A 23,012-nucleotide genomic window follows, 5' to 3' on the forward strand; every position below is an offset into this window, starting at 1 on the left:
GGCTCCGGAGGGGGTGTGCCTCAGAACCTCAGTCCAGGCCCCAGTGTAGAGCCCTGCAAATCCGCAGATAATTTTTGCAACTCACGGATCGGATGCGGATACATATTTGTGTATCCGCATAGAGCTCTATGACCACCCTCTAAAGCCTCTCACCCCTCTGGGGGCAGGACCCGACCCCTACTCCTCTCCCCAATTTACTGGGTCACAACAGGCCATCAATATTTACAAATGCGTCCATCCAGAGCCCCAAAAGGTTGAGAACCCCTGCACCAGACCAGTCTGTCTCTCACGCTGTCAAGCTGCCCCGAGTCTTCCATCCCTTGTAGCTATAGGCCACGCTGACTGCTCAGCAGAAGAGTTGGCTCACCAGCTGTAAGTGGCTGAGAAGCAGCTTCTGGTGACCCTGATGCCATTAAAGACACACTTCCCCTCAGCACTGCAGACTGGTCTGAGGTCCCCTTAAACATCGTCGACCCATTTCCAAACTCCCACAGGCCAGCCCTGGGTGATTGTAACAGGGGTCATGAATACCCCAATATCTGAAGGGGAAAGGCATGGTGACAGACTTTGGAGCACTAGCCACTAGTTAAACTCTCAAGGTTCTCTTTGTGGAAGAAGAGGCCGTGGCCTTTGCGGGCCCAGAAAGTCAGCTGTGCATGAGACACGCCCATCCTAGAGGGGCTGTGTGAAGGTCATTCCTTTTTGTCACCGTTTTCCTTGCTCCTTACCCCAAATGGGGATTTATCTAAAATGTCTGTAGGAAAAAGGAGCTTTCTTATTTTTCAGTTTGTTGGCATTGTGAAATCAAAAGGCTCTGGATCCACCACCTCCCCCAATGTGTGTGCTATGCGACCCTCTCCACACAGCAGGACTAATGCACCTCAGTGGGGAATGACCTCTAGCATTTCCTGCCTTTCTAAGTCTGCCCCCGCTCCAGTTCTATCTGTGTGGCTCAGTCCTAACTTGACCTGCAGCACTCCCTGCTATTCTAGTGCTGATCACATAACCAGCCCCCATCAATACACTTCAGCGATGTCCTGCAACTCCCAGTGCCGCTCTAGGAAATGGGAACCCTACGTCGTCGCTCTGCCAAAGCACTTCAGTCCTGATATGCAGCCCTGGTCCTAGCTGGGCTTTTGGGCCTGGGCATCTCTTGAGCCACAGACTGATGGCTGGCTGCTGTGGGTTGTGCTGTGGTTTTGCGAAGTGCACAAATGGGGGATGACACCATCCAGCTCAATTTCTCTTGTGATCCAAGATGGGTTTTTAATTCAGACCTCAAAGGGCAAGCTGTGTGATTTACCATGATGTTACCAGCAGAGGCAAATGACCTCATAGTATGAATAAGCAAGAGGAGATTAGCAAGGGGGAAGTAAGCATCTACTGTATATAAATGTCCACAGAACAAATCACTTAACAGAGGATTTAGCAGTCTGTGTAAAAGAAAGCTGGAAAAAGTGACTGACTTACTCCTTTATTTTACTTTGATTCTTCCAATTTGATTCCAATTGTTCATTTTTGTTCCAAGTTTCCCTTCGTCTTGCCTTGGCTCTATCTGGTCTTTCAGGGAGAGAGAGGGAGGGCACAGCAATGTAAGAGTTAATGGGATGCTCAGTGGGGATTATAAAACAGCCAGGCACAGGGAGATGTTTAAGAAAAGAGAAAGGGCTCTGCCAGGAGGGATTGTGGAAGTGGAACTGGTGGTTTCTTTTTATGTCTCTCTACCTAGTACTGCAGCAGGTTCTCCTAGAATGGGTAACAAGGTGAGTAACTATGAGGGAATGGGGCAGATGGGAGTATGGGGGGCTTTAAAAGTGGAATGAGGAATGGACTCCCCAGTATTCCTGCACCCTTTCAACAAAAGTCTCACTGATCCCTTGGTGGTGTATTTCCTCTGGATGTGTGTCATTCTCATCAGCAGTGCTAGGAATTAGGGCCCACAGTGAGAGGGGATACTCATATCCTGAGGATGAGAAATACTCTTGTGTATTCAATACAAGAGGCAGGGCAGTGTCCCACTGGTGTCACTAAGCTGTGTTTTGGAAAGGTGTGTATAGTGAACTCAGTGCTTGTGAGAGTACAGAATGGGTAGCAGTGGCTTATGCCAGGCAAAATGCAGGCAGGTCCATGGAACCTGAGTAAGGGTTGTATCATGAGCAGTGAGTGGCGCTAGTGGTTGTCTTTTGTGAGTCTGCCTGGTTGCAGAAATGTTCCAGCATGACCTAATGACATTGTCACGTGCTGCTATGACATCGCATTGATACACACGGTTATTATTTTTATTTATATTACATTAGTGCCTAGATACCCCAACTGAGATTGGGGTCCTGCTATTTTAGGCACTAAACACGGACATAGCGAGATACAGTCTCTTCCCTGAACAACTTGCTGTGTAAAGAGACAAGATAGACAAAGGGTGGCGAGGGTAACACAATCTCACAGAGGTGAAGTGCCTTGCTCAAGGTCACAGAGCAGGTCAGTTGCAGAGCCAAGCGTAGAATCCAGGTCTCCTGAGTCCCAGTCTGGTGCACTATCCCCAGGACCATGCTGTTGGTGACATTTCACTGCTTCCAAATGTAGTGGCACAATCTTGTGACATATTGCCATGCCTGAACTCTGCCCAGGTGCTTTAACATCCTACAAGCAAGTCATATGACTTGCACTGTGATAAGTGGGGCTACCCCATGAAATATAGGCTCAGCATTCACCCTGTTCTTCACCCCTACCACACTGTCACAGGCCTTGAACATTACACTGGTATCGTGGAATGACTGGATGCCCCAGGTACATTCAGCTGTGCTCTACTTGAATGTAGCTGGAGTGCATGTCTGCAATCATCCATCTATTGCAAACAGAATCATTTTCCGCAGAGGTAAACCAGATGTAGTGTGAAGGGAGGTGGGTCAGTCGCTTTACAAGTGTCAGGGATTCTGAGGAAACAGCAGGAATTTACTGGCTAACATCTGTAACTTAGTCCAACATACCATGGGACTGTGAAAGATAAATACAGATGTAAAACTCCTTCTTTGGTTTCTCAATTAAAACAAAATGTTAAGCAGAGAAAGGAAGGCATGTGGAGTCGCTAATCAGCCCCTCTCTCCCAAAGTCTTTGTCCCACAGCCGGGTCATTCCTCGTGAGCCAGCATCCCTAAATTAAATGTTAATATGAAAGAGTGGCCTTTCACCTTTAGAATACCAGCTCACGCTGGTATGACTCTAAGCTAATACCAGCTGATGACTATGTGGTGGCCTACAGTACGTGCAGTGAATTGTGGTGTGTCTTCAGTCCAGTTTCTTATGGATAGGTATCCACACAAGCAGTACTAGCTAGTACCTTTCAGGCCAAGAGGGCAAAGGCTGAGGTCTAGGCTGAGCCACACGGGCAGGACCGTGTGGAGGAAGCTTGCACAGCTACTACATATGCTGTACTTGTTCTGGAGAAAATATATTACTATAACTTGTATTACAGGAGGGCCTAGCCCCGAACCAAGCTGTGGGTTGTGCTAGGCACCCCTGCAACCTGCCCCAAAATCTTACAATCTAAATCATTCAGCTAATGGGCTAAATTCATAGTTTTTGTTGTTAGATAAAATGGCAGAGTGAGTCTCCAGCTGTAGCCACCGACACCTCCATACAGCTCCCAGCTCTTCTCACTAACCCCACTCACCCCCGCCATAGACCCCCAAATAACCCCATTGCTGCAGCCCCAACCCTCCCCTCTCACAGCTCCCACCCCCTCCCTTCAACCCCCTCCCACAACCCCACCCCCAAACCCTCCACTGCTCACCCTTCCCCCGAGCCCCATTCCCCAATAAACCCACCTCTTAAAACCTCCCCTACTCCCCCATTCCCACCTTCACCAAACCACTTCTCTCCCCCACAGCCTCTCTCTACACCCCTGCTCCCTGCCACTCCACCACTCCCAGAATCTTTCTGCTGACCCCAACACTCAAGTCCATCTACCCTACAGATCAGCCCAAAGGCCCCTAACTCCTGGCTCTCTTCTTCAATTACTGTATTCCAGTCCCCTCTGGCTCACCCACAAACCCCCCACAGGGCCTCTCACTCTTTTAGCCCTGACATCAGCGGCCTAGCTTCAGTTTGGAGTGTTTCGCATGGCTGGTGACCTTTCCTCCCCTTCTCTCCTCCCTTCCCGCTTCTTGTTTTCTTGGGGTGATCAGATGGCTAGCCCCACCTCATTCAGAGGAGCCCGCTACAGCAAATCTGCAAGTGGCAAGAGCCAACGAGCCAGAATAGGGAACTGGGCCCAGCCCACGGGCCAAGAGCCATCGCTGTGGGGTGAGTGTGGAGCAGGATCTTTCTCCAGCCTACTCTCCAGGGCCTGTCCTTTGCACCAGGCCAGGATAGAGATAGTGACCCTGCCCTCCCTCCACACACGCACACACACGAGCGAGGCCTGACAGGTTTACTCAGTCCCCCTCCCCCACCAAGAATATTTCCTTTGCCAATGAAGGAGCTAATCCTTGAGGTTCCAATAGCTGTATAGTGGGGGGGATAGGGAGGCGGGACCCAGCACTCAAGGGACTATGTTTAGTGCATCTGGATAATATTTATCAGTTTCCTCCCCTCTTCTTTTTTTTATGGGGGGAGAGATTACTTATTTTAATGGACTGCTACTGACCTGCTGTGTGACTTTGGGTAAGCCTTTTTATGTCGCTGTACCTCAGTTTCTGCATCTGTAAAATGGGTATAATGAGACTTACCTTTCTTTGGAAAGAGCTTTGAGATCTCTGGATAAAAAATCCTAGATACAAGCTCAGGCTTAAATGTGACTAGTGATTTGGAGTGTCTTAATTTTGGGTGCCCAACTTGAAACCCTTTGAAAGGACCTGATTCCCAGAGAGTGTCGTCCTCAACTTTTTCTGAAAATCAGGTTCCTCTAAAGTGTCTCAAGTTGGGCACCCAAAAATTGAGGCAGATAATATCACGAGACACTTTTGAAAATTTAGGCCTAAGCATATTATGTAACCTGCTCTATGATTCTTCAAAGCCTGGCTCCCTGACCTGTTTACCAGGACAGCTCAAGTAGCACATTCTTCCATCATAAGTACATTCCACGAACCTGAACGGGACAGAAGCTGGAGGGAACAGGCTCTCTCAGCATGGGCTGCTGCTTTCACAATATTAGCATGTCTCATGCGGCTTGAAAAACTAGGTTATATAGCAGCTTTGATAGGGCTTTTTCCAGACACTGATTGACCTGATTCCTCAGACCAGCTGTTTTATTTATTAAGCAAAATAGGAAAAAAACATTTGTCTCTTACAGAAATTTGCTTTATGGGTTTGGGTTGTTTTTTTTTTAATTGATGTACATATCTTTGTGGAGATATTAATTTATACTCTAGGAATGGGGAAGATTTGCATCTTGGTTTAATCCCATTTCTAGAGAGACTTATCTAATGTGCAGTGTTACTTGTGTAATGTGCAACTCTGTATGTAGTGGATATCCAGATCCAGTAGAAACAGCGGGTATAATAAAAGAGAGCATTGTAGTGCACTGCTCTAAATCCCCCTGTAATTAAAAATAATACATTAGTCTATGTTAGCGGACCCAGGAGACTTGATTGTAGGCAGGAATATGGAGTGAGGTCTCAGAACAGGACACAGAAACTAAGCATGTGTTCATCTAGTGTGTGTGTGTGTGTGTGTGTGTGGTATGAGTGGCTGGGGTGGGGGAGCAGCACATAACGTCATTCACCAAGAATATAACTTGGGTGGCAAGAGGAATCATTAGGAATTATTCAAGGGATAGACCTTGCTTATTCATGAAGTGAATTGGCTCCTCTGCCAATTCCCTTGCTAGCACTCTTATCATCTCACTCCATCTCTGAGTCTCGCACACACTTGATGGACAGTCGCAAGGCTGGATTTTATGCTTCTAATAAAATAGTACTAAAAGTAATTTATTGTTCTGAAGAACGCTGGCACCTGGGGTCGGTCTTTCTTTCTTTCTTTCTTTCTTTCTTTCTTTCTTTCTTTCTTTCTTTCTTTCTTTCTTTCTCATCACCATGGTATCCAAAATGCTTTTTATTTAACTTCCTTTCTCTTGCAAGCAGAACAGGAGGCTAGACAGAGGTAAGACTGTAAGCAGAAGCTGCTGTTCAGAATTGAGTAACAAGACTTTGTTACTGTGCATTAAGATTAGAAATAAATGATTCCTGTTTATCTGACCGGAACCAGGAAATAAAATAGAGCTTTATCTGCAATTTGCATCTCAGTTGGGCTTCATTGTGTCTGTGTAACATCTGGCATATGTGGTTTCTTCTGTAACTGGATAACACAGTATATGAAGGAAACTTTTGCATGTCTATTTATATTATTTATAGGCAGGGCTGGTAATGCCACTTTTTATTAAGGCTGACCAACACTTCCCATTATAAGACCTTGTTTTCAGATGCTTATAGCTTTGCCAAACTGTAATCATTTGGGCTCAAATTTTACATGCCGAATGTCTGCTGCAGGCTGATTTTTCTGGGGAGAGTTCAACGAAAATAATTCAACTGTTTCAGAGAACGAGGCTAGAGAAAAATAAGTTTTTCCTCTCATGTTAAAAAATTCTGGCAACTTTTTCTTTGAGAAGCTCTACTGCCTCCATATTTTGGAGCAGGGACTTGAAATATGGCAGGAGGGTAGCTCTTATGCCAGGGATTTTCCTTTTGCAGTCCCCATGAAAATCCACCCAAATTTGGCCAAGTTATAAGCCTTAAATTTTTTTGCAGATTGAGCATGCTCAATAGAGATGTCTTAAACTTTAGCAGCTAAATTTCCCCAAAGATTCCATCCCCACAGAGCTTGCTCCACCTTGGGGTGGAGCCAGACTTTCCCTGCAATTGCAGTTCTGGGCACTGCTTACCAGGCTGGATCCGGATCCAGGCACCTGAACTGAAAGAAGGGAGCCTGTCTGTCTTGTTCCCTCAATGATTCTCCTGCTGGCACCCAGGCAGTATGGAGGAATCTGTCTTCTTCAAATGCAGAGGGGACAAAAGCCAGACCTGCAAGTGTGGTAAGGAAAGTAGACTGGGACAAGATGTCGTCAGGTGAGGAAGAGAGCCTGTGACTGGAGGTAGGTGCGGGTGGGAGATGGAGACTGGGTAACTGGGCCTGGAAAACTGAGTAGGGAGGAGACTGGGACTGGTTAGGCAAGGAGACTGGGAGTCTGGGGGACTGTGATTAGCTGGACAAAGAGACTAGGTTTGGGAGCCAGGAAGGGAAATAAGGTGGGGAGGGGTAATGAGATCAGATGAGGACCCGGGGGAAGACTGGGACTGGCTGGACAAGAAAACTGGAACTGAGAACCCGTGGGGCAGGGGGAAGTAGATGAGCGGGGATAGGAGACAGATCTGATAAGGAGACAGAGTGCAGAGGGAGAACTGGAACTGGCTGGGCAAAGAGACTGGCACAAGGAGCTGGGGAGGCAGACACTGAATTTGGCCAAGTAATCTGGGGAAGAAGGAGCTGGTGGGAGGTGGTACTGGAGGCTAGGGTAGAGGAGAGAAACAGATTGGATGAGGATACTGGGGGTACTGGGACTGCATGGGTAAGGAGACAGGAGAAAAGGAGCTGGGAGGTTGGGAGGGGAACTGGAAATAGCAGGGGAAGGAGACTGGGACTGGGGAGGACAGGCATGGGGATGGGGCGTTGAGAGGGTGAGACTCGGACTTGCTGGACAAGGAGACTAGAACTGGGATGAGAAGTCTGAGGAGTGGAGACTGGGACTGGCTGGGGAGGAGAATGGCACTGGGGTGAGGAGCCACAGGTGGGGAAGAGACAGGATCAGGGCAGGAACATGTTGCAGGGGATGGGGCAGAATAGGACAAATTTGCTAGGAATGGGAAGAAGAGACTGTGCCCATTACAGCGCACTCCCCTCCAGAGGCTGGAAAGGAAGCCAAGATTCCTGAGTCTCATCATTCCTCTGCTGTCAGCCAATGTTTTTCAAACTCCACTGGCAAAATGTCCCGTCCCCCTTTACTGCTTGTCCACACAGAGTATGACAACTTACTACTGCTATCAATTACTTCATTAACTCAAGTGGCAGAGGTCTCTGTCATTGAACTAAAGGTTCCAACAGTGCTGACAACCCATGTGGGTGTCAGTATGATGCCACATGTTTTTTTTCAATTCGCTTTTTTAAAATTCAAGGAAGTTACACGCAAAAATGACATTAAAAGAACATTATTAGGGTTGCAAAGTCAAGCACTCACATGTCAGGAAATGCCAGAATTAAGGTTGCCTGTGCAGTCACCTACTATTTTTTCCATAGTTCCCCTACCTTATTCAGTGCGTAACATGGACCTGCTCTGTGGATGAATCAGGGTGTAGTGAAGGAAACTGTTGTCTGTAGGACCTATGACTCATTTGTTGCAGAAGTTGGAGGGTGTGTCGAGAATACAGCAGGGGACTGCAGGAAGAGAAAGGAGATTCTCATGTGATCATGTCATTAAAGACTGTATCATAATGCATATGCACAAGGGGACTGAATTAAGGGTTAGACAGAACACCTTAATTCTGGCATTTCCTAATACGTGAGTGCTTGACTTTCAATCTTAATAATATTCCTTTAATGTAATTTTTGTGTGTAATAAATATATATATGTAACATGTACACAAGAATGAGTAAACAGGGGTCACTTTTGGATCAGGAAACAAAAGGGCTATGCTAGGCCTTCAGCCTCTACAGCAAAATATTCTTGGTGAAGCTCTGCACCAGGAGATTAAGATTTTGAACACAGATGCGCCAAAAAATGTGGCAAATTAGAGGATGGAATAAAAAAATGGGATGCTTTTTTTTCTTATGGGGACTATTTAGTTTCTGCTGGCTTTCCAAAACTGTTCAACAGCATTATACAGTAATGGCCTGAATCACCACATTTGATCATTATTTTAAATCAGGATAAGATCAGAAATGTAGCTATTTGGTATGGTTGTTATAGGAATGAAATCTTGAGTTTTATCCAGGGAATACCGAATTCTGGTTTCTTCCCTCAGCTCTTGCCCTCTCGGGGGCCTGAATGGCACATGAATTAGTGTACTAGACTCTAAACCCTAGAGGTTTTAGCTCAAATTATGATCATGTCACTAATGAAAAGTTAGATGGCTTGATCATACTCTTTAGGAGATGTTTGCCCATGTCACAGAAGCACCACAAAGGCTGGTAAATTTGGCTGTGTCTTCTTTGTTGGCTCAGTACTGGAATAGCAGGTCATTATAAAACTCCGTGCCAGACTAGTAATGGAAGAGCATGGAATGCTACAAGTCAAGATTTAGATGCATTGCTACAGTTGTATGGATACCCACGCCTTCAAGTGCTGCAGTTCAAGACCAAGGTGCATTGCAGAGCTGTATCTGAACAAGAAGGTTGCATAACCTCTGCCTTCGTTATGAGCCAAACTGGGATTTATTAGTTCCTCACATCCATAATCCCTAAAATCCATTCACAGTTTAAAAACTAAACTCAAGTGACTACCAGGGCCTCTTCTCATTGTAGTCATCTGGTTATGCCACAGTCACTTTTTCCCATGGAGTTTCTGCATAAACTACATTTCTGTTTACTTGTTACCACTGCAGTTTTCAGAGAGCAAAATGACTCAAACTTCATTCTTTTTCAGAAGAAAACACCATCCAGGTAATCTGTATATTTTTCTCTCTCTTGTTTGTAATACCAGCTTGTAAATGAAATCAGTTTCCCTACAGAAACCTTTCCTTCTTCCTTTCCATGTGAATTCGCACATAGGTTTGTCATGGCAGTTGTGGGGCTGCAAACAAAGGTTTGTTATTGTAGGGTTACTCATGAGTATTAGGCTACTGGCTTGGATTTTGCCCTTCAGCCAACAATACCAATATTTTTTAATGGGAACCCCTTTGCACATCCCCACCCTCGCACACACTAAAAGAATGATATGGAATTTGCAAACATCTAAGGGGATAAAAGCAGGCATAGTTTTGAGCTAATTGACCGTGAGAATGTCCCATTGTGTCTTCTGAACATCACTTGATATGTAACCTTGTTCTGGCAATTGGAAGGAAGGCCCTTTACTAGTGGAATAACAGACTACGGACCCTGCTTTTCACAGGCCTCTGGCAATTTCTCACTGTACTGGGAACTTCCCATTGACCTGAATATTTAGAGAGAACACCGAGACACCACATCACAGTACCTCATTCCCCCTTCAGGGCCTATCACTGAGCCCCATGCATCCGTTGGCAGTCAGTGGACTACTTTACTTCATGGTTTCAGCCTGTGGCCAGAGTGGAAGTCGGAGTGCAGCACCGTGGTGTTTGGTCCCACCAAGAAATGGTATGGGAAGGACTATGTGGTAGTGGAAGCTCGTTGTCTAGTGTCCCACTTCAAGAAAACTCTGGTTGTTCTTCTCTAACAGTGCCCTCCCCTCCCCAACCTTTTGGCTCACAGAAGAGATCTGGGACCGTTTCTCAGCATCCTACAACCACTGGAGATGAAGAAAAGGGGAGGAGATGTCTGTTAGAATCTTTCTTACCAGAGAAAGGGTTGACCATGGGTCAGCTCCATGACAAGAGATAGTGAGTGGGTTTGTGTGTCTGTGTACTGCTGTCCTCTGCTGGAATGAAATTAGCTTCAGTATCTATCACTTCCTTTGACCACCTAAAGTAGTGAACTGCTTCTTTAGCTCACCAGCTGGAAGCTCAGGTTTTTTGGTGTTGAAAGGTGGTGAATTCTACTCCCCATGCTTCAGGTATGTAGTTGGTTGGTGACTCTTGTGTGAATGAATCACTCTAAATGCCTGATCTCTATTTGTCCGGGAGAAGGAAACCCAAGGTCATTCTTAAACCTGTTCCTGTTGCAGAGTTAAAGCTGCAACGCCATGCTGGATTTTTGGGTTAGGCTGCTGAAGGGACTGGCCTCCTCTGGAGGGAGGCCAGCAAGCCCATCAGCCTGAAGAACTCAGATTTAGAAACAGAGGCCCAGATCTTCAAAGATGTTTAGGCATCCAACTCGCATTGATTTAAAAGGGAATTAATCTTCTAAACCCCATTGTGGATCTGGGTCAGAGTCTATAACAGCAGCCCCTGGAGTCAGTAGAGTATTATCAGTTCTTTGTTGTAACACTCCTGTGTATCACACCATTACTACAGGGTCACCATTAGCTTATTGTAAAAAGTTCAGTCCTCAGGGGTGTTGGGCATCAGAAGTGCAGAAGGTGTTTTCCTCCTTTCCTATTTCCCTCTGAAGAGCTAATAAAATTCCAGAGGCTGAAGACTGAAGTTGGAAGGCAGGGAGGGAGCTTGAAGATCCAAGTCCTAATGCTATATGTTACCTGTCTAGGACTTGGCCTTATGTAGGAGATATCATTTCATTACTGCCTCTTTCAAAATGTCTTGTGCACATCCACTCTCACGTATCTCAGCGTGCTAGTCAGGTGCATTGTCTGTCAGGTCAGAGCTCATGGCAAGGGCTGCAATGGATCTGCTTCCTGTCCTTTTCATAAACATACAACAGGCTGGCACCAGTACCTCTTTGATTCAGTTCTGCTTCTGGTTATGGTGATAACCTCTGTTTTTCAGTACGTGTCTGGAGGGGGGTCAAGATGGAGGGGGTTGGGTTTTTAAAAAAAGACACATTAATAAGTGACTTATATGAAGAATTTCTTGCAGAAACATGGGCAGCATTGCCAGCTGCTTGTGGATTTATGAAGCATTTGGAAACACACCAGTACGTTATTTCCTGAGCGCTGTTTCTTTTGCACAGCAACAGTGTTTGCTCACTCTGGGACAAGGACAAGACACAGAGGTCTTAAAAACCAAATGAAAAAAGGGTAGTAAATATATATTCCAAAGGCTGATGAAGCCAGTTTGCTTTCTTAACACAGTGGAAACAAAATGAAAGACCCTTCCGTGTCTGTTGTAGAACTTTGAAAAACATTCTGTGTAGCGAAAAGTGAAAACTCTGTTTATCATATATTTTCTGTATTTCTCTTCACATGACTTTTTGTTTTTGTTTTTGTTGCTACTGTGAGGGTTATTTACATCAAAACAGGATCTTTGTTTCTGAAGAGTTCATCTGGTCCTGCTGCTTATTTTCCAGTTGAAGTCACAATGGTCTGTCTGTGATATCACAATTGGCTGCAATGGAAACTATGTGTCATAAAGAGAGGATTTTGACTCCAGGTGGGGAATATGCAGCAGGAGCAGATGAACTTTTCAGAAATCAAAGACTGTGTTTTATACACATCACTAACGATAAAGAATGAGGGGAGGGAAAAATAATATCAGAAGATTTATTTTTTTACTCAGGAAAAACTACCTGCTGAGTCATTGGGAGTTTTGCCTGAGTAACAAGTGCAGAATTTGCAGCATTTCTATAGACAAAGCACTTCAGTTTTCCAGAATAAAGCAATGGCTCTTTAACAGCTTTAGCGGATCACGTGGTTTACTGCGCATACATAGTCTCTTTCCACCGTTCCTTAAAGAGGACATTTATCAACTTGAAAACTATTCAATTTCAAAAAGGGAGTTAAAGTTGTCTCAAGTGCTACTCCTGTCCCTGAGCCCCACCTGCCAATTTTTGTGGTAAATGTTTTTCTCTCTCCTGTTGCTGTGTGAAAGACCCACACACACAACAGGGGAAGCTGACTAATGCCCTGATCCTGCAAACACTTATGCATGTGGTTAACTCTGAGCGCGTGAGTCGTCCTATTGAAGTCAGTAAGACAACTCATGTGCTTAAAGTTAAACACATGCGTAAGTGTTTGCAGTATCAGAGTCTAACTGACTATACAGGGGGAAGAGTCAAACAGGATATACAAAATCCTGTCAAATACAAGCACAGTTCCTTACCAGCAGCATTTGATGTGTGAGGCCCCAGTCCTGCGAATACTTATCCTTTTCCCTTACCCTCTGTCTGTTGGTTCGTTTAATTTCCTACAATTACTGCAATACTGTGCTGTACTGTTAGGCATGTCTGTGAGTGTTTGCAGGATTGTGGCCTATGGGATTTTGCAAAGTTTTAAAAGAAGTGAAATATACAACTGTCTCCAGTTGCCCCTCCAACTGGCTATTATTACTTGACTAATTTCTTGTAGCATCATCACAGAAGTGGATCTTCTGGAGGGATCTGTGCGTGGATAGGGTGGGGGTCTTATGGAACAGCTCAAAAATGGTTTAGGGGACAGCACGGAAACCATTTAAACTGCTATCGTCATGCTGGCTGGCTCAGCCTCACAGCTGCAGGAGCAAGTGTAGGAACATGATTAGGAGAAGGTCAATGCTGCTTCTGCAGTGCTGCTTTCCTGCCTCAGCCTCCACAAATTCACCCAGAGGAGCAGCACTGGGCAGACACCACTCAAAGCAGCTAAATAAGCTCCAAGATGTGTTCCGTAGAAACCCCACGCAATCCCATGATCCTCTGTGACAAACAAGTCCCCAAGACATGAGTGTTCCATCTCTCACCAGCTCCTATGCAGCCCAGGTTTTAACTTGTCAGGTCTTAAAATTTTCAGTGGGATGAGTTCAGCTATTACCCGTACCCCACTCAGCCACTTGTAAAAGTCTCCAAGTGTCAAAAGCCAGGGATATATATAAAACACATCATTGATAAAACATCTGACTCCTGTGATAGCCGTGGCAAAAACGCAGCCCATGGGTGGGATGTTTACATTACTTTGTTGTTGCAGGGCTGGCCATGAGCATGAGGTTGCACACTCTGGTTTGTTGTTGTAGCAACACACATGAGTTAGAGGTTGCACAGTCTGTTATGCTATTGTAAGGTTGCTTTTGAGCAGTGAGCTGCATGCACTGGTTTGCTATTGTAGTTATAATGAGCAAACTCTATGGTCCGGCGTGTATTATTGTAGGGCTGCTCATGAGAGCTGGGACCTGGACATTGATTCGTGGTAGGGCTGCTATGAAAATGAGATGCCACCACTGACTTTTTAAAATAGAAAGAGCTTTGAAGCATTGGTTTAGAAATTTTTTAAAAATAACACAAAGAACGATATGGAGCTTGGAATGTATGGACAAAAGAGAGAAACCACCAATTTTGGGGCCTATTGATCTTGCCAGGATCCATTTCATATTTATTTACAATGTAGAGGAATAAAGTATAAAATCTGGCGGCTTCAGGGTCAGGATACTTTCCCTGTCAGGTTTTCACCTCCAACATCTGGCTTTGAAACATTGTGTTTGGTGTCAGGATGGAGGTGATATTTGTCACTACAGGTACCAGGAGGATATTGTTATTTCATGTTAACAACTTAAAGACTTTCCTCCACCAAGCCTTTAAAAGTCTAGCTGTCCAGTCAGACCTGCTCCTTTTTGATATCTAACTTCCCTAAGGCTTAAACACTATCCTGACAGTTTGGGTCCTTTAGTCACTGAGATGTCTGTGTTTCTTTCTCTCAGAGATCTTTCTTCTTGTAAATAAAATGAGTTTGTAAGGACATCAGTAAACAAGACAGTACAATGCAACACATCCTGATTCTTTCTACTGATGCAGAGAGAGCAGATTGCAGATGGCTGGGCACAGAGAGACGGTGAGGGGACTGCATCACAGTTCAACTGAAATCTGGAGGTGGGCTGGAGAGACGGACCCTCTGAAGTTCCAAAGGGAAGCTGTCAGGGAACTAATGGCTGGTAAATATGGGGGGATTTGTTAGTGTAGAATATCATTGAGTCCATCATATATTGTGGGGGGCTATTTTTAAAAGGGATAAATGATCTTGTGTTTCAGATTTAAGATGGTCACATGTGGAGGTCAGAAAGGGACTCCGCCCAGGCCCTTCATGTGTAGCTGGCCAGTTGCATTATGGGGCACTATGTTTCAAGTATTGCCCACTACAGGATGCAGAATACCAATCTATACTTAATAAACTAATGGTCTGGCCTGGCATGGCATGGCAGATTCTTTATTCCTCCTTTCCTAAATTGGGAAGTGGCAACAGTTTTCAGAAAAGACTGTGAAAAGAAGAGATTTTAAATCCCTCAGATCAATCACTTAAAGCCACATACAGCAAAGACCCTAGAAATGAAACTGTTATATTAATAGAGACTGTTAGAATCACCAAAAGGGTAAACTGCACACTTGAAGCAATAGATATGCTTGGGACTGAGAGGCAGAGCAGTTTTGTGCTCTGAAGACCACTGAAGACAGATGAGAAATTTCACTTTTTTGAAAACAAGTGAAAATGTCTTTGGAGAGTAGGACTTGCCATAACAGATCTGATCAGTTCTCCTAGTTCAGTATCCTGTCTCTGACAGTAGCCAGCACTAGCTGCTTCACAGGAAGAAACCCTGCAGTGGGCAGTTATGGGTTAAACTTACCCCCACCGACTGTCTCTTGCTAACCCTCAACAGTTAGATGTTAGCTTATGTCGTGAAGTTTGAGGGTTTATATCACTTTCAAAACCTGTTTATTTTTTAATATTTATTATAATATGGGATATTCCCTTATCCATATAAATGTCCACTCCTTTTTTGAAGTCTCCTGAACTCTTGGCCTCAATGATATCTTGTGACAATGAGTTCCACAGGTCAATTGTGTGTTATATGAAAAAGTATTTCCTTATATTAGTTTTGAATTTTTCTTCAGTGAATATCCCCTAATTCTTTTGTTATGACACAGAGAGAATAGACATTCTCTAGAGAGCTACCCTCTCTAAGCATCCATTATTTTGTATAGTTTCAGCTTGTCCCCTATTATTTGCCTCCTCTGTAAGGTAAACAATCACAATCATTTCAATCTCTTCATATGAGAGATTATCCGTGACTCTAAATCATTCTCATCACCTATCTCTGGGTCCCCTCTATTTTTGCTATAAATTCCACGAAGGTAAGGAGTCCTTTACAAAACATGGACAAAGACAAGATCTGTGTCCTGATGAGCTTACTGTCTAAACCCCAGATTCTGCAAGCACTTACGTATGTTTTTAACTTTACACAGATAAGTAAGGATAAGCATGTGAATAAGTATTTGCAGGATCAAGGCCTAACCCAAATCAATACAATATTTTCATCTTAGTCCATTCAAACCCATTATAGAATTTGTCATATAGTGTGTCATGACGGGCACCCTCTGCTCCTAAGGGTGGTGTAGCAGGTCAGGATCACAGTAGTGTGTTCAGAACTGAAGTGCATTGTTAGATATATGTGTGGAGTGGACGGAAGCTTGCACAACATCTGCTCCCAACATGTCTAGCTCAGGCCAGTTCTAGCCGTCACCCTTTTTCATGAGCACTACACTTGCTCACAAAACTTTTATAATAATCATAAAAGAGTCTGTAAGACAAATACATCTTCTGGGCACAAATGCAATTGTTCCTGCTCGCTTTTGTTCTGAAAACAGTAGACTTCTAAATTATCCACAGACCTGTGCTTTCAGAAAGGTGACAATTATCTGTAGTCAGGAGGTTGTATTTTGAACTTGAAACAGGTTTCGTAAAGATTTGATGGAAATGGAATGAATTGGTGCTTTGTCTGTAAAAGTGTGAAGAGAGGGTTAGCAGTTGCCAGAGATCTGGTGGACAGAAGAGGAGACCATTTCCGGGGTGGGGAGCTGTTCTGACTGGTGTGGGGAGACTAGGTGGAAAAGTGCCTTTTATCAGCTGCAGACCAGGTGGCCAGTGCTTGTTATCTATTCTGTTGGTTTCATCTGAGCTCATAGAGTCATAGAGTTTAAGAACAGAAGGGACCACAAGATCAGGTCCTACCTCAGCAGGATGAGGTAATGGCTAGCAGTGATGCCAACCTTCAGCTCCTCCTGTTTAATGCATGACTGGTTACTAAGAAGACTGACATCATCCACATTCTAATCGTGCAGATATTTCCAAGCCTTGGCTGGATGACTCAGCTGGTCCTGTCATGACTCATCTCAGTCCAGCATGAACCCAGGATGGGTTGAAGAAGGAGTGTGGCTGTTCTGCCCAAACTCAAGGAGTGTGTCCGTCCTGGAATAAAATGAATTTGAGATTTTGACTGTGTGCAGACCTCAGCTCAGTGGAATGCCTTCCTAATTTGCTGAGTTCTTGTTGGACCTGGTTGCTTAGTTCATCTTGATCTGTGTCCACCTGGATTGTCACATTTTGGGAGAGATTTTCAAAAGCACCCATGGCTTTTGACTGCACAAATCTTGTTGAAAGTCAATGGGACTTTAGCTCCCAAATCCCTAAAATCTCCCCCTTTGTGCATTTACTTGGGTTCTCATGATCACCATAGCAACAAACATGGGACTACCCCTGATGGTTTCTCTTTCATGTCATTCTTGTGGTAGGCAAAGGTAGGACATCTAAGATTCTATTAGATCTATCAGTAGCTTCTGATATATGAAGTGTTGTTAACTTGTCTGCAGGATTTTGTGGGAGTGGACGATGTGGCTTTTCCGTGGGTTTGTTCTTCCCTGTCAGAAAAATCCCACAGAGTGGTGCTGGGTAATGGCTGGTCCTCCCAAAAGGCTTCCCAAAGATGGGAGTGGGGTTCTACGGGGTTCAGTCTTGCCACTCTTCCTGCTTAATGTTTATATGAAGCCATTGGGTGAGACTGTGGGACAGTTTGGGTGCAGTGTCACTAATATGCTGATTATATTTAGCTGTTTGTCTGTTGTTCATCAAGCCTAGATACTACAACTTAATTATTTTTCCGATGTCTGAAAGAGAGGGGTTCTGGATGAAAGGGTGATGCTTATTGGCAGGGATAAGCATTAGTGGAATGGGTGGTAGTAAGTGTCTGCCCCATCTACTAATGGTGTATACCCACCTGTTGTTTAAAAGGGTCATGTTGGATCCATCACCACTCCTGGTTTCTCAGATGACAGTGGTGACCTGTTGTGCGTTTCATCATCTATAGCTGGCCTGGGGACTTTGGCTAATCCTTTCTAACGTGGATTTTGCAGTGGTCGGTCGTCCATGCTTTTGTTATGGCCTGTGTTGTTCAGAAGGTCAGACTAGATGATCACAGTGGTCCCTTTTGGCCTTATAATCTATGAATTTCTAGGCTTGAGTGCTGTACTTGTGCTCTATCCGTGAACACCACCCAGAAACTATTAAAGAATGCAGTTGCCCATTGCTTGAGTAGTGCGTAGGTCTCTGCACTGGTTTCTTGTTCCATTCTGAGTGCAGTTCGAGGTGTTGGTCTTGAAGCCCTGATTTATGGGGCCTGTTTATTTGAGAGGTGGTCTCTCACCCTACACCCTACACTGAGGCAGTTAAAACGCTTACAATTGGTCCATAAAGTATGAATACCCCATGTCTGCCAGCACGTCTTTCTCAGATGGGGGCCTTGCTTTTTGGAATTCACTCCCCTTGGTAGCTGATCAGAGCCTGAGTTTTGTAACCTGCAAGGCAAGCTGCAAAAGGTCAGTATTTTGCATAGCACTTGATTTTCTGCTTTTGCTTTCTTCCTTTTCAATTGTGTAACAGTTTCTGTAATGGAAGTGGTCTAGCTGCCATGGCATTAAGCAGAACAGAAACGAGGAAATAAATATGTCAATAAATATAACTTGCATGAAAGAGAAACCTGGCGTGCAGATTGATGGCACCCAGAGAGTTCAGCTGATCCAGATGGAGGATTTTACTATTTTCTTTCTCTTAACAACGTCCCTTCCTCTGCTTTCTTTTCCTTCAGAGATTTGAGTGGTAGCACTTACTAGTCTCCCTGAACATCTTTTACTGAGCTGCTTCATCACACTCGAGGGTCTTATATCAGTTCTCCTCAAGTCAGTTATCCTTTCTTGATCTTCTGGATGTTTCCTTTTCAGAGCCCTGAAATCCATCCTGTAGTTCATCCCCAGCCCTAACTCGGGTTTTCTTTTAGGGCTAAAAAGAGCTTCCTGGATCATCCAGTTCATCCCCCTCAGTTAGACAGGATTGTCCTCCACACTGAACCCTAAGTGGCTGATGCCCTACAGTATCTTATTTCAAATAGAGCAGTGGTGGAGATATTTGGAAACCCATCAGTACATACCAAAAGACACAGGTGCAGTTTCACTAGGAGTATACAAGTCAGGTGGGGATAGGGTGACCAGATAGCAAATGTCAAAAATTGGGACAGGGGATGGGGGGTAATAGGAGCCTATATAAGAAAAAGACCCAAAAATCGGGACTGTCCCTATAAAATCGGGACATCTGGTCACCCTAGGTGGGGACAGGGGGCTTGTATTTGCGTGTGACTAGAAGTTAATCTGATGGGATTGCTCTGTTTGGCTGAAGAGTCTGACATTTCTTTCTGGAAAAGAGATATCACTGCATGCAGTGGCACATCCCATGGCTCTGCAAGTATATGGGCAAGAGAGCGAGCGAGCGTACATTACCTAAAAGAAAATAAACAATTGGGATGTTCTGTATTACCGAAAGATCTTCTCTTTGCCTGTAGCAGTGTGTAATGTTCTCACGTAGAGTGTTTCACCTCACCATCCTTTCAGTCTCCCTTAAACTGCTCAACACACTCTGGTGGAAGAAGGAATTTTGGGGATCATTTAGTTAAGTGGAAACTTCTAGTAGGGCCCTCTTTTCAGCTGCTGCCTCTTAAACAAACAGCTGATTCCATTTTTGTGTTTTAAGGAGAAAAGGACCCGAATCAAAATCCTAGATCCTAAGCCCCCAGAATCTTGTGGATGTTTGGATCTGGCCTGTCTGAATTGTTGTTGTTCAGCCCCAGCTCTAGTTCTGAGTTCTCCAGGCCCTCTCCCTTCTCATCTCCAACCCTTTTGGGCCTGATTGTCTTGCAACAGTCACCTTAAAAGACACATCAAAACAAAGGAGATTGCTGAAGATTTGGCCATAATTTTTAACTGCACAGATTTTTTTTTTTTTTGGTAGGATAAAGGCTAAGGAAATGGAAGGAGAGGGAGAAAATCACAGTTTAGACAGGTGTTTCTCTGTGGAGCCAAAGGGCTATTTTGTGTGCGTGTGCATTTATAGCATTTTTTTATTACTTAAAATGAAAGCAAGTTGACACTAACCTGATGGGTTCTCATCCTTAGCTTCCCAAAGTATCCTGTATTTAGCAGGAGATTCTTTGTGAGGGATTGTAATAAGCCTTGTATTTAGCAGCTCTTATTTAGCTGTGAGGTGTTGATACAGTTAATGCCGATCATGTGACAGTTAAAAGTCTCTCTCTCTCTCAGAATTGTCTGAGGTATGTGTAGCAGGCTTGAAGTACTGTTTTCCCCCTGCAGAGTAATCCAGGCCCATGTAGCCAGGTTCCTGTTTATTGTACTAACCTTACCCAGAGGCTTGTCTCTCTCCACCAGGTCTATTTCCTGATGGAAACAAACTGAAGGGAGGGACTCGCAAATAGGCAAACTGACCTTTTCAGCCCAGCTAGTGGCTGATATGAGGTTCAGATCTCATAAACAACATAAAATGCTGAATGTCACGCAATGGCCTCTTTGCAAATGAAACACTTAAAGCTACTGAGCATAAGAGGCTCAGACAGGGACTGCAGAAAACTGCCCACATCTTGCTTTAGCAAGGGTTCCTGCTGGTGACAGTGGCACATGGGAGGTGCTGTGGTTTCTCTACTGTTAGGGGAGGGCTTTACAGGTGGAAAGTCACCAAGTGAGTAGGCTGTGATGGGGGGGAAGTAGCCAGAACATCCCTTCCAGTGAGGACTCCAGAAGCACAAAAATGTGTCAGTGCTAGGCAGGGGAGAGGGCATGGGCAGGACAGAAGAGGGATGCACTGATGCAGTTCATCCCCGCTGTAGACTCTTCTGGAGCTCCTGATGGAAACCAAAGGCACTCTCTCCTCCAGATCAATCCCCACTCATGGGTGAAGAGGGGGACCAGCTGGTGCAGTTTGTATGAATCTAGGCCATAAAATAATTAAGGATCATAACCTCCCAGTAAGATAGGTTAGTACTGTTAACCCTGTTTTGAAGATGGGAAACTGAGATAGACAGGTTAAGTGACTTGTCCAAGGATACATAGAAAGCCCGTGCTACGCAATGGTTCTTCTGTAGGGAATACTGAACTCCCAACCTATGTACAGGACATATCTCGTCTTCAGGATATCAACAGATTAAATCTGCCAATCCATCCCCCAGCTGGGTATTGTTTAAGCTCCCATGCTCTGCCTTGCCTTCTCATTATGAAACTGAAAGCTGAAACTCTTGAATAACACACCCTCATTGAGACTTTTTTCAGCGCACGCCAAGAGATATCACAATAAAACTTCAAAACAGTTTCTGTCTGTCACAATTACGAGTCTATTTGGCTCGGCAATATTCCCCCTTCCCATGCTATCTGTGCTAAGGGGAGTCTCTCGTCTCCCCTTTAGGACCTTGGAAATCCCAATGTTTCATGGCAGCACTGGTTCCTGACTTCACTGAAAGATGCTTTTCGAAAATGTCTTTGAACTAAGCTGTTTGTGTGGGACTCTCCACACCCCTTTGTAGATCTTGATTGCTTTCTGCTGCTGTTGTCCCCTCGTTCTTTACCATGCTTCATCTTCACCTGATCCTGGGATTCTGCTAAGTGCCTAGCGCCAGAGGTCATCACAAGAGCCGGAGGCTTCCTATCCTGGCTCTAGAAGTTTTTGCTCAGCAAGATAAATATGGCAAGACTTTGTCATTGTTAAGTCATCGAGACCTGCCTCAGGCATCGTGGACTCCTAGATATCCTCTATTTGTTTGAAGAGCACTTTGACGGCTTGGTGGATTTCCACATAATTTCCATGATTTTCACAGAGGTGATGGTCTTGCTGTTATTCTTGACAGGTCTGCTGAAGAGGATTAGCTTGCCAGAGTCTAGCTCCATTTTGTCAGTGGCATAACCTATCTGATTTATGCACCTGCCGCCATCCTTTCCTTTCCTTTCAATAATATTTGTAGCAGACTGAGGAAAGGAAGGTGAGATGGCTTCTTATAATTTTCCATTATCCACACTGCCCAGCTCCTGTCCCTAAGACGGTAGCTAAATAGTTAAGGGATGTCCACAGATCGTGGGAGTGCATCTCTGAATGTTGGGCCATTGTCAGTTTCCCCTCATCAAGATCTAGAAGTCTCTGGCAGGTCAAATGGGGAGAGTCTGCAGAGAAGTAATTAGGTAGCAGAGACTCTAATGAGGCATTGTGATGGGTTGGCTCTCAGAAACCCCCTTGGCAGTGGCCACCTAATGTGCCAAGACTACTTTTATTCCTGTTTTCCCTGCCAGCTCAGAACTCCAGCACCCTGTCTTGCTGAGCCAGACTCTCCCGTGTGCTCCAAAACAGACCTAGGGTCTGAATCACTTGTCCCAAACTGCAAGTTTACCTGAAAACAGCTCACAGAAGTGTGCTTGTCTTTAGCACTCAGATGCCCAACTCCCAATGGGGTCTAAACCCAAATAAATCCATTTTACCCTGCATAAAGCTTATGCAGGGCAAACTCATAAATTGTTCGCCCTCTATGACACTGATAGAGAGAGATGCACAGTTGTTTGCTCCCCCAGGTATTAATACATACTCTGAGTAAATTACTAAATAAAAAGTGATTTTATTAAATACAGAAAGTAGGATTTAAGTGGTTCCAAGTGGTAACAGACAGAACAAAGTAAGTCACCAAGCAAAATAAAATAAAATGCGCAAATCTATGTCTAATCAAACTGAATACAGATAATCTCACCCTCAGAGATGCTTCAGTAAGTTATTTCTCAGGCTGGACACCTTCCAGGCCGGGGCACAATTCTTTCCCCTGGTACAGCTCTTGTTGCAGCTCAGGTGATAGCTAGGGGATTCTTTATGATGGCTCCTCTCTCCCTCTGTTCTCTTCCACCCCTTTATATATCTTTTGCACAAGGCGGAAACTCTTTGTCCCTCTGGGTTTCCACCCCCCCCCCGCACTGGAAAAGCACCCAAGTTAAAGATGGATTCCAGGTCAGGGGACATGATCACATGTCACTGCAAGACTTAATTACACACTTGACAGCACACACGTATACAGGAAGACTCAAAGGTAAAACACAGCCATCTGCAGACAGTGGTCCTGGTTAATGGGAGTCATCAAGATTCCAAACCACTATTAATGGCCCACACTTTGCATAATTACAAT

At 44.7% G+C, this 23,012-nt stretch overlaps 1 protein-coding gene across 4 annotated transcripts in view; it reads left to right on the plus strand.

Annotated features, from left to right (window-relative positions):
• The window catches only part of HIPK2 (homeodomain interacting protein kinase 2), a 182,483-nt gene that overhangs the window by 27,131 nt on the left and 132,340 nt on the right, over positions 1-23,012 (plus strand). For 2 of the 4 annotated variants that reach the window (XM_034778996.1, XM_034778980.1), the window contains exon 2: positions 14,491-14,627. The exons of the other annotated variants lie outside the window; for them this stretch is intronic. In XM_034778996.1, the coding sequence (XP_034634887.1) occupies positions 14,507-14,627 (121 nt within the window). In that variant the 5' untranslated portion in view covers positions 14,491-14,506. The remainder of the gene's footprint in view (positions 1-14,490; positions 14,628-23,012) is intronic. 4 annotated transcript variants of the gene reach the window in all.

This window comes from Trachemys scripta, chromosome 1 (assembly GCF_013100865.1).
Source record: "Trachemys scripta elegans isolate TJP31775 chromosome 1, CAS_Tse_1.0, whole genome shotgun sequence".
NCBI lineage: Eukaryota > Metazoa > Chordata > Testudines > Emydidae > Trachemys > Trachemys scripta.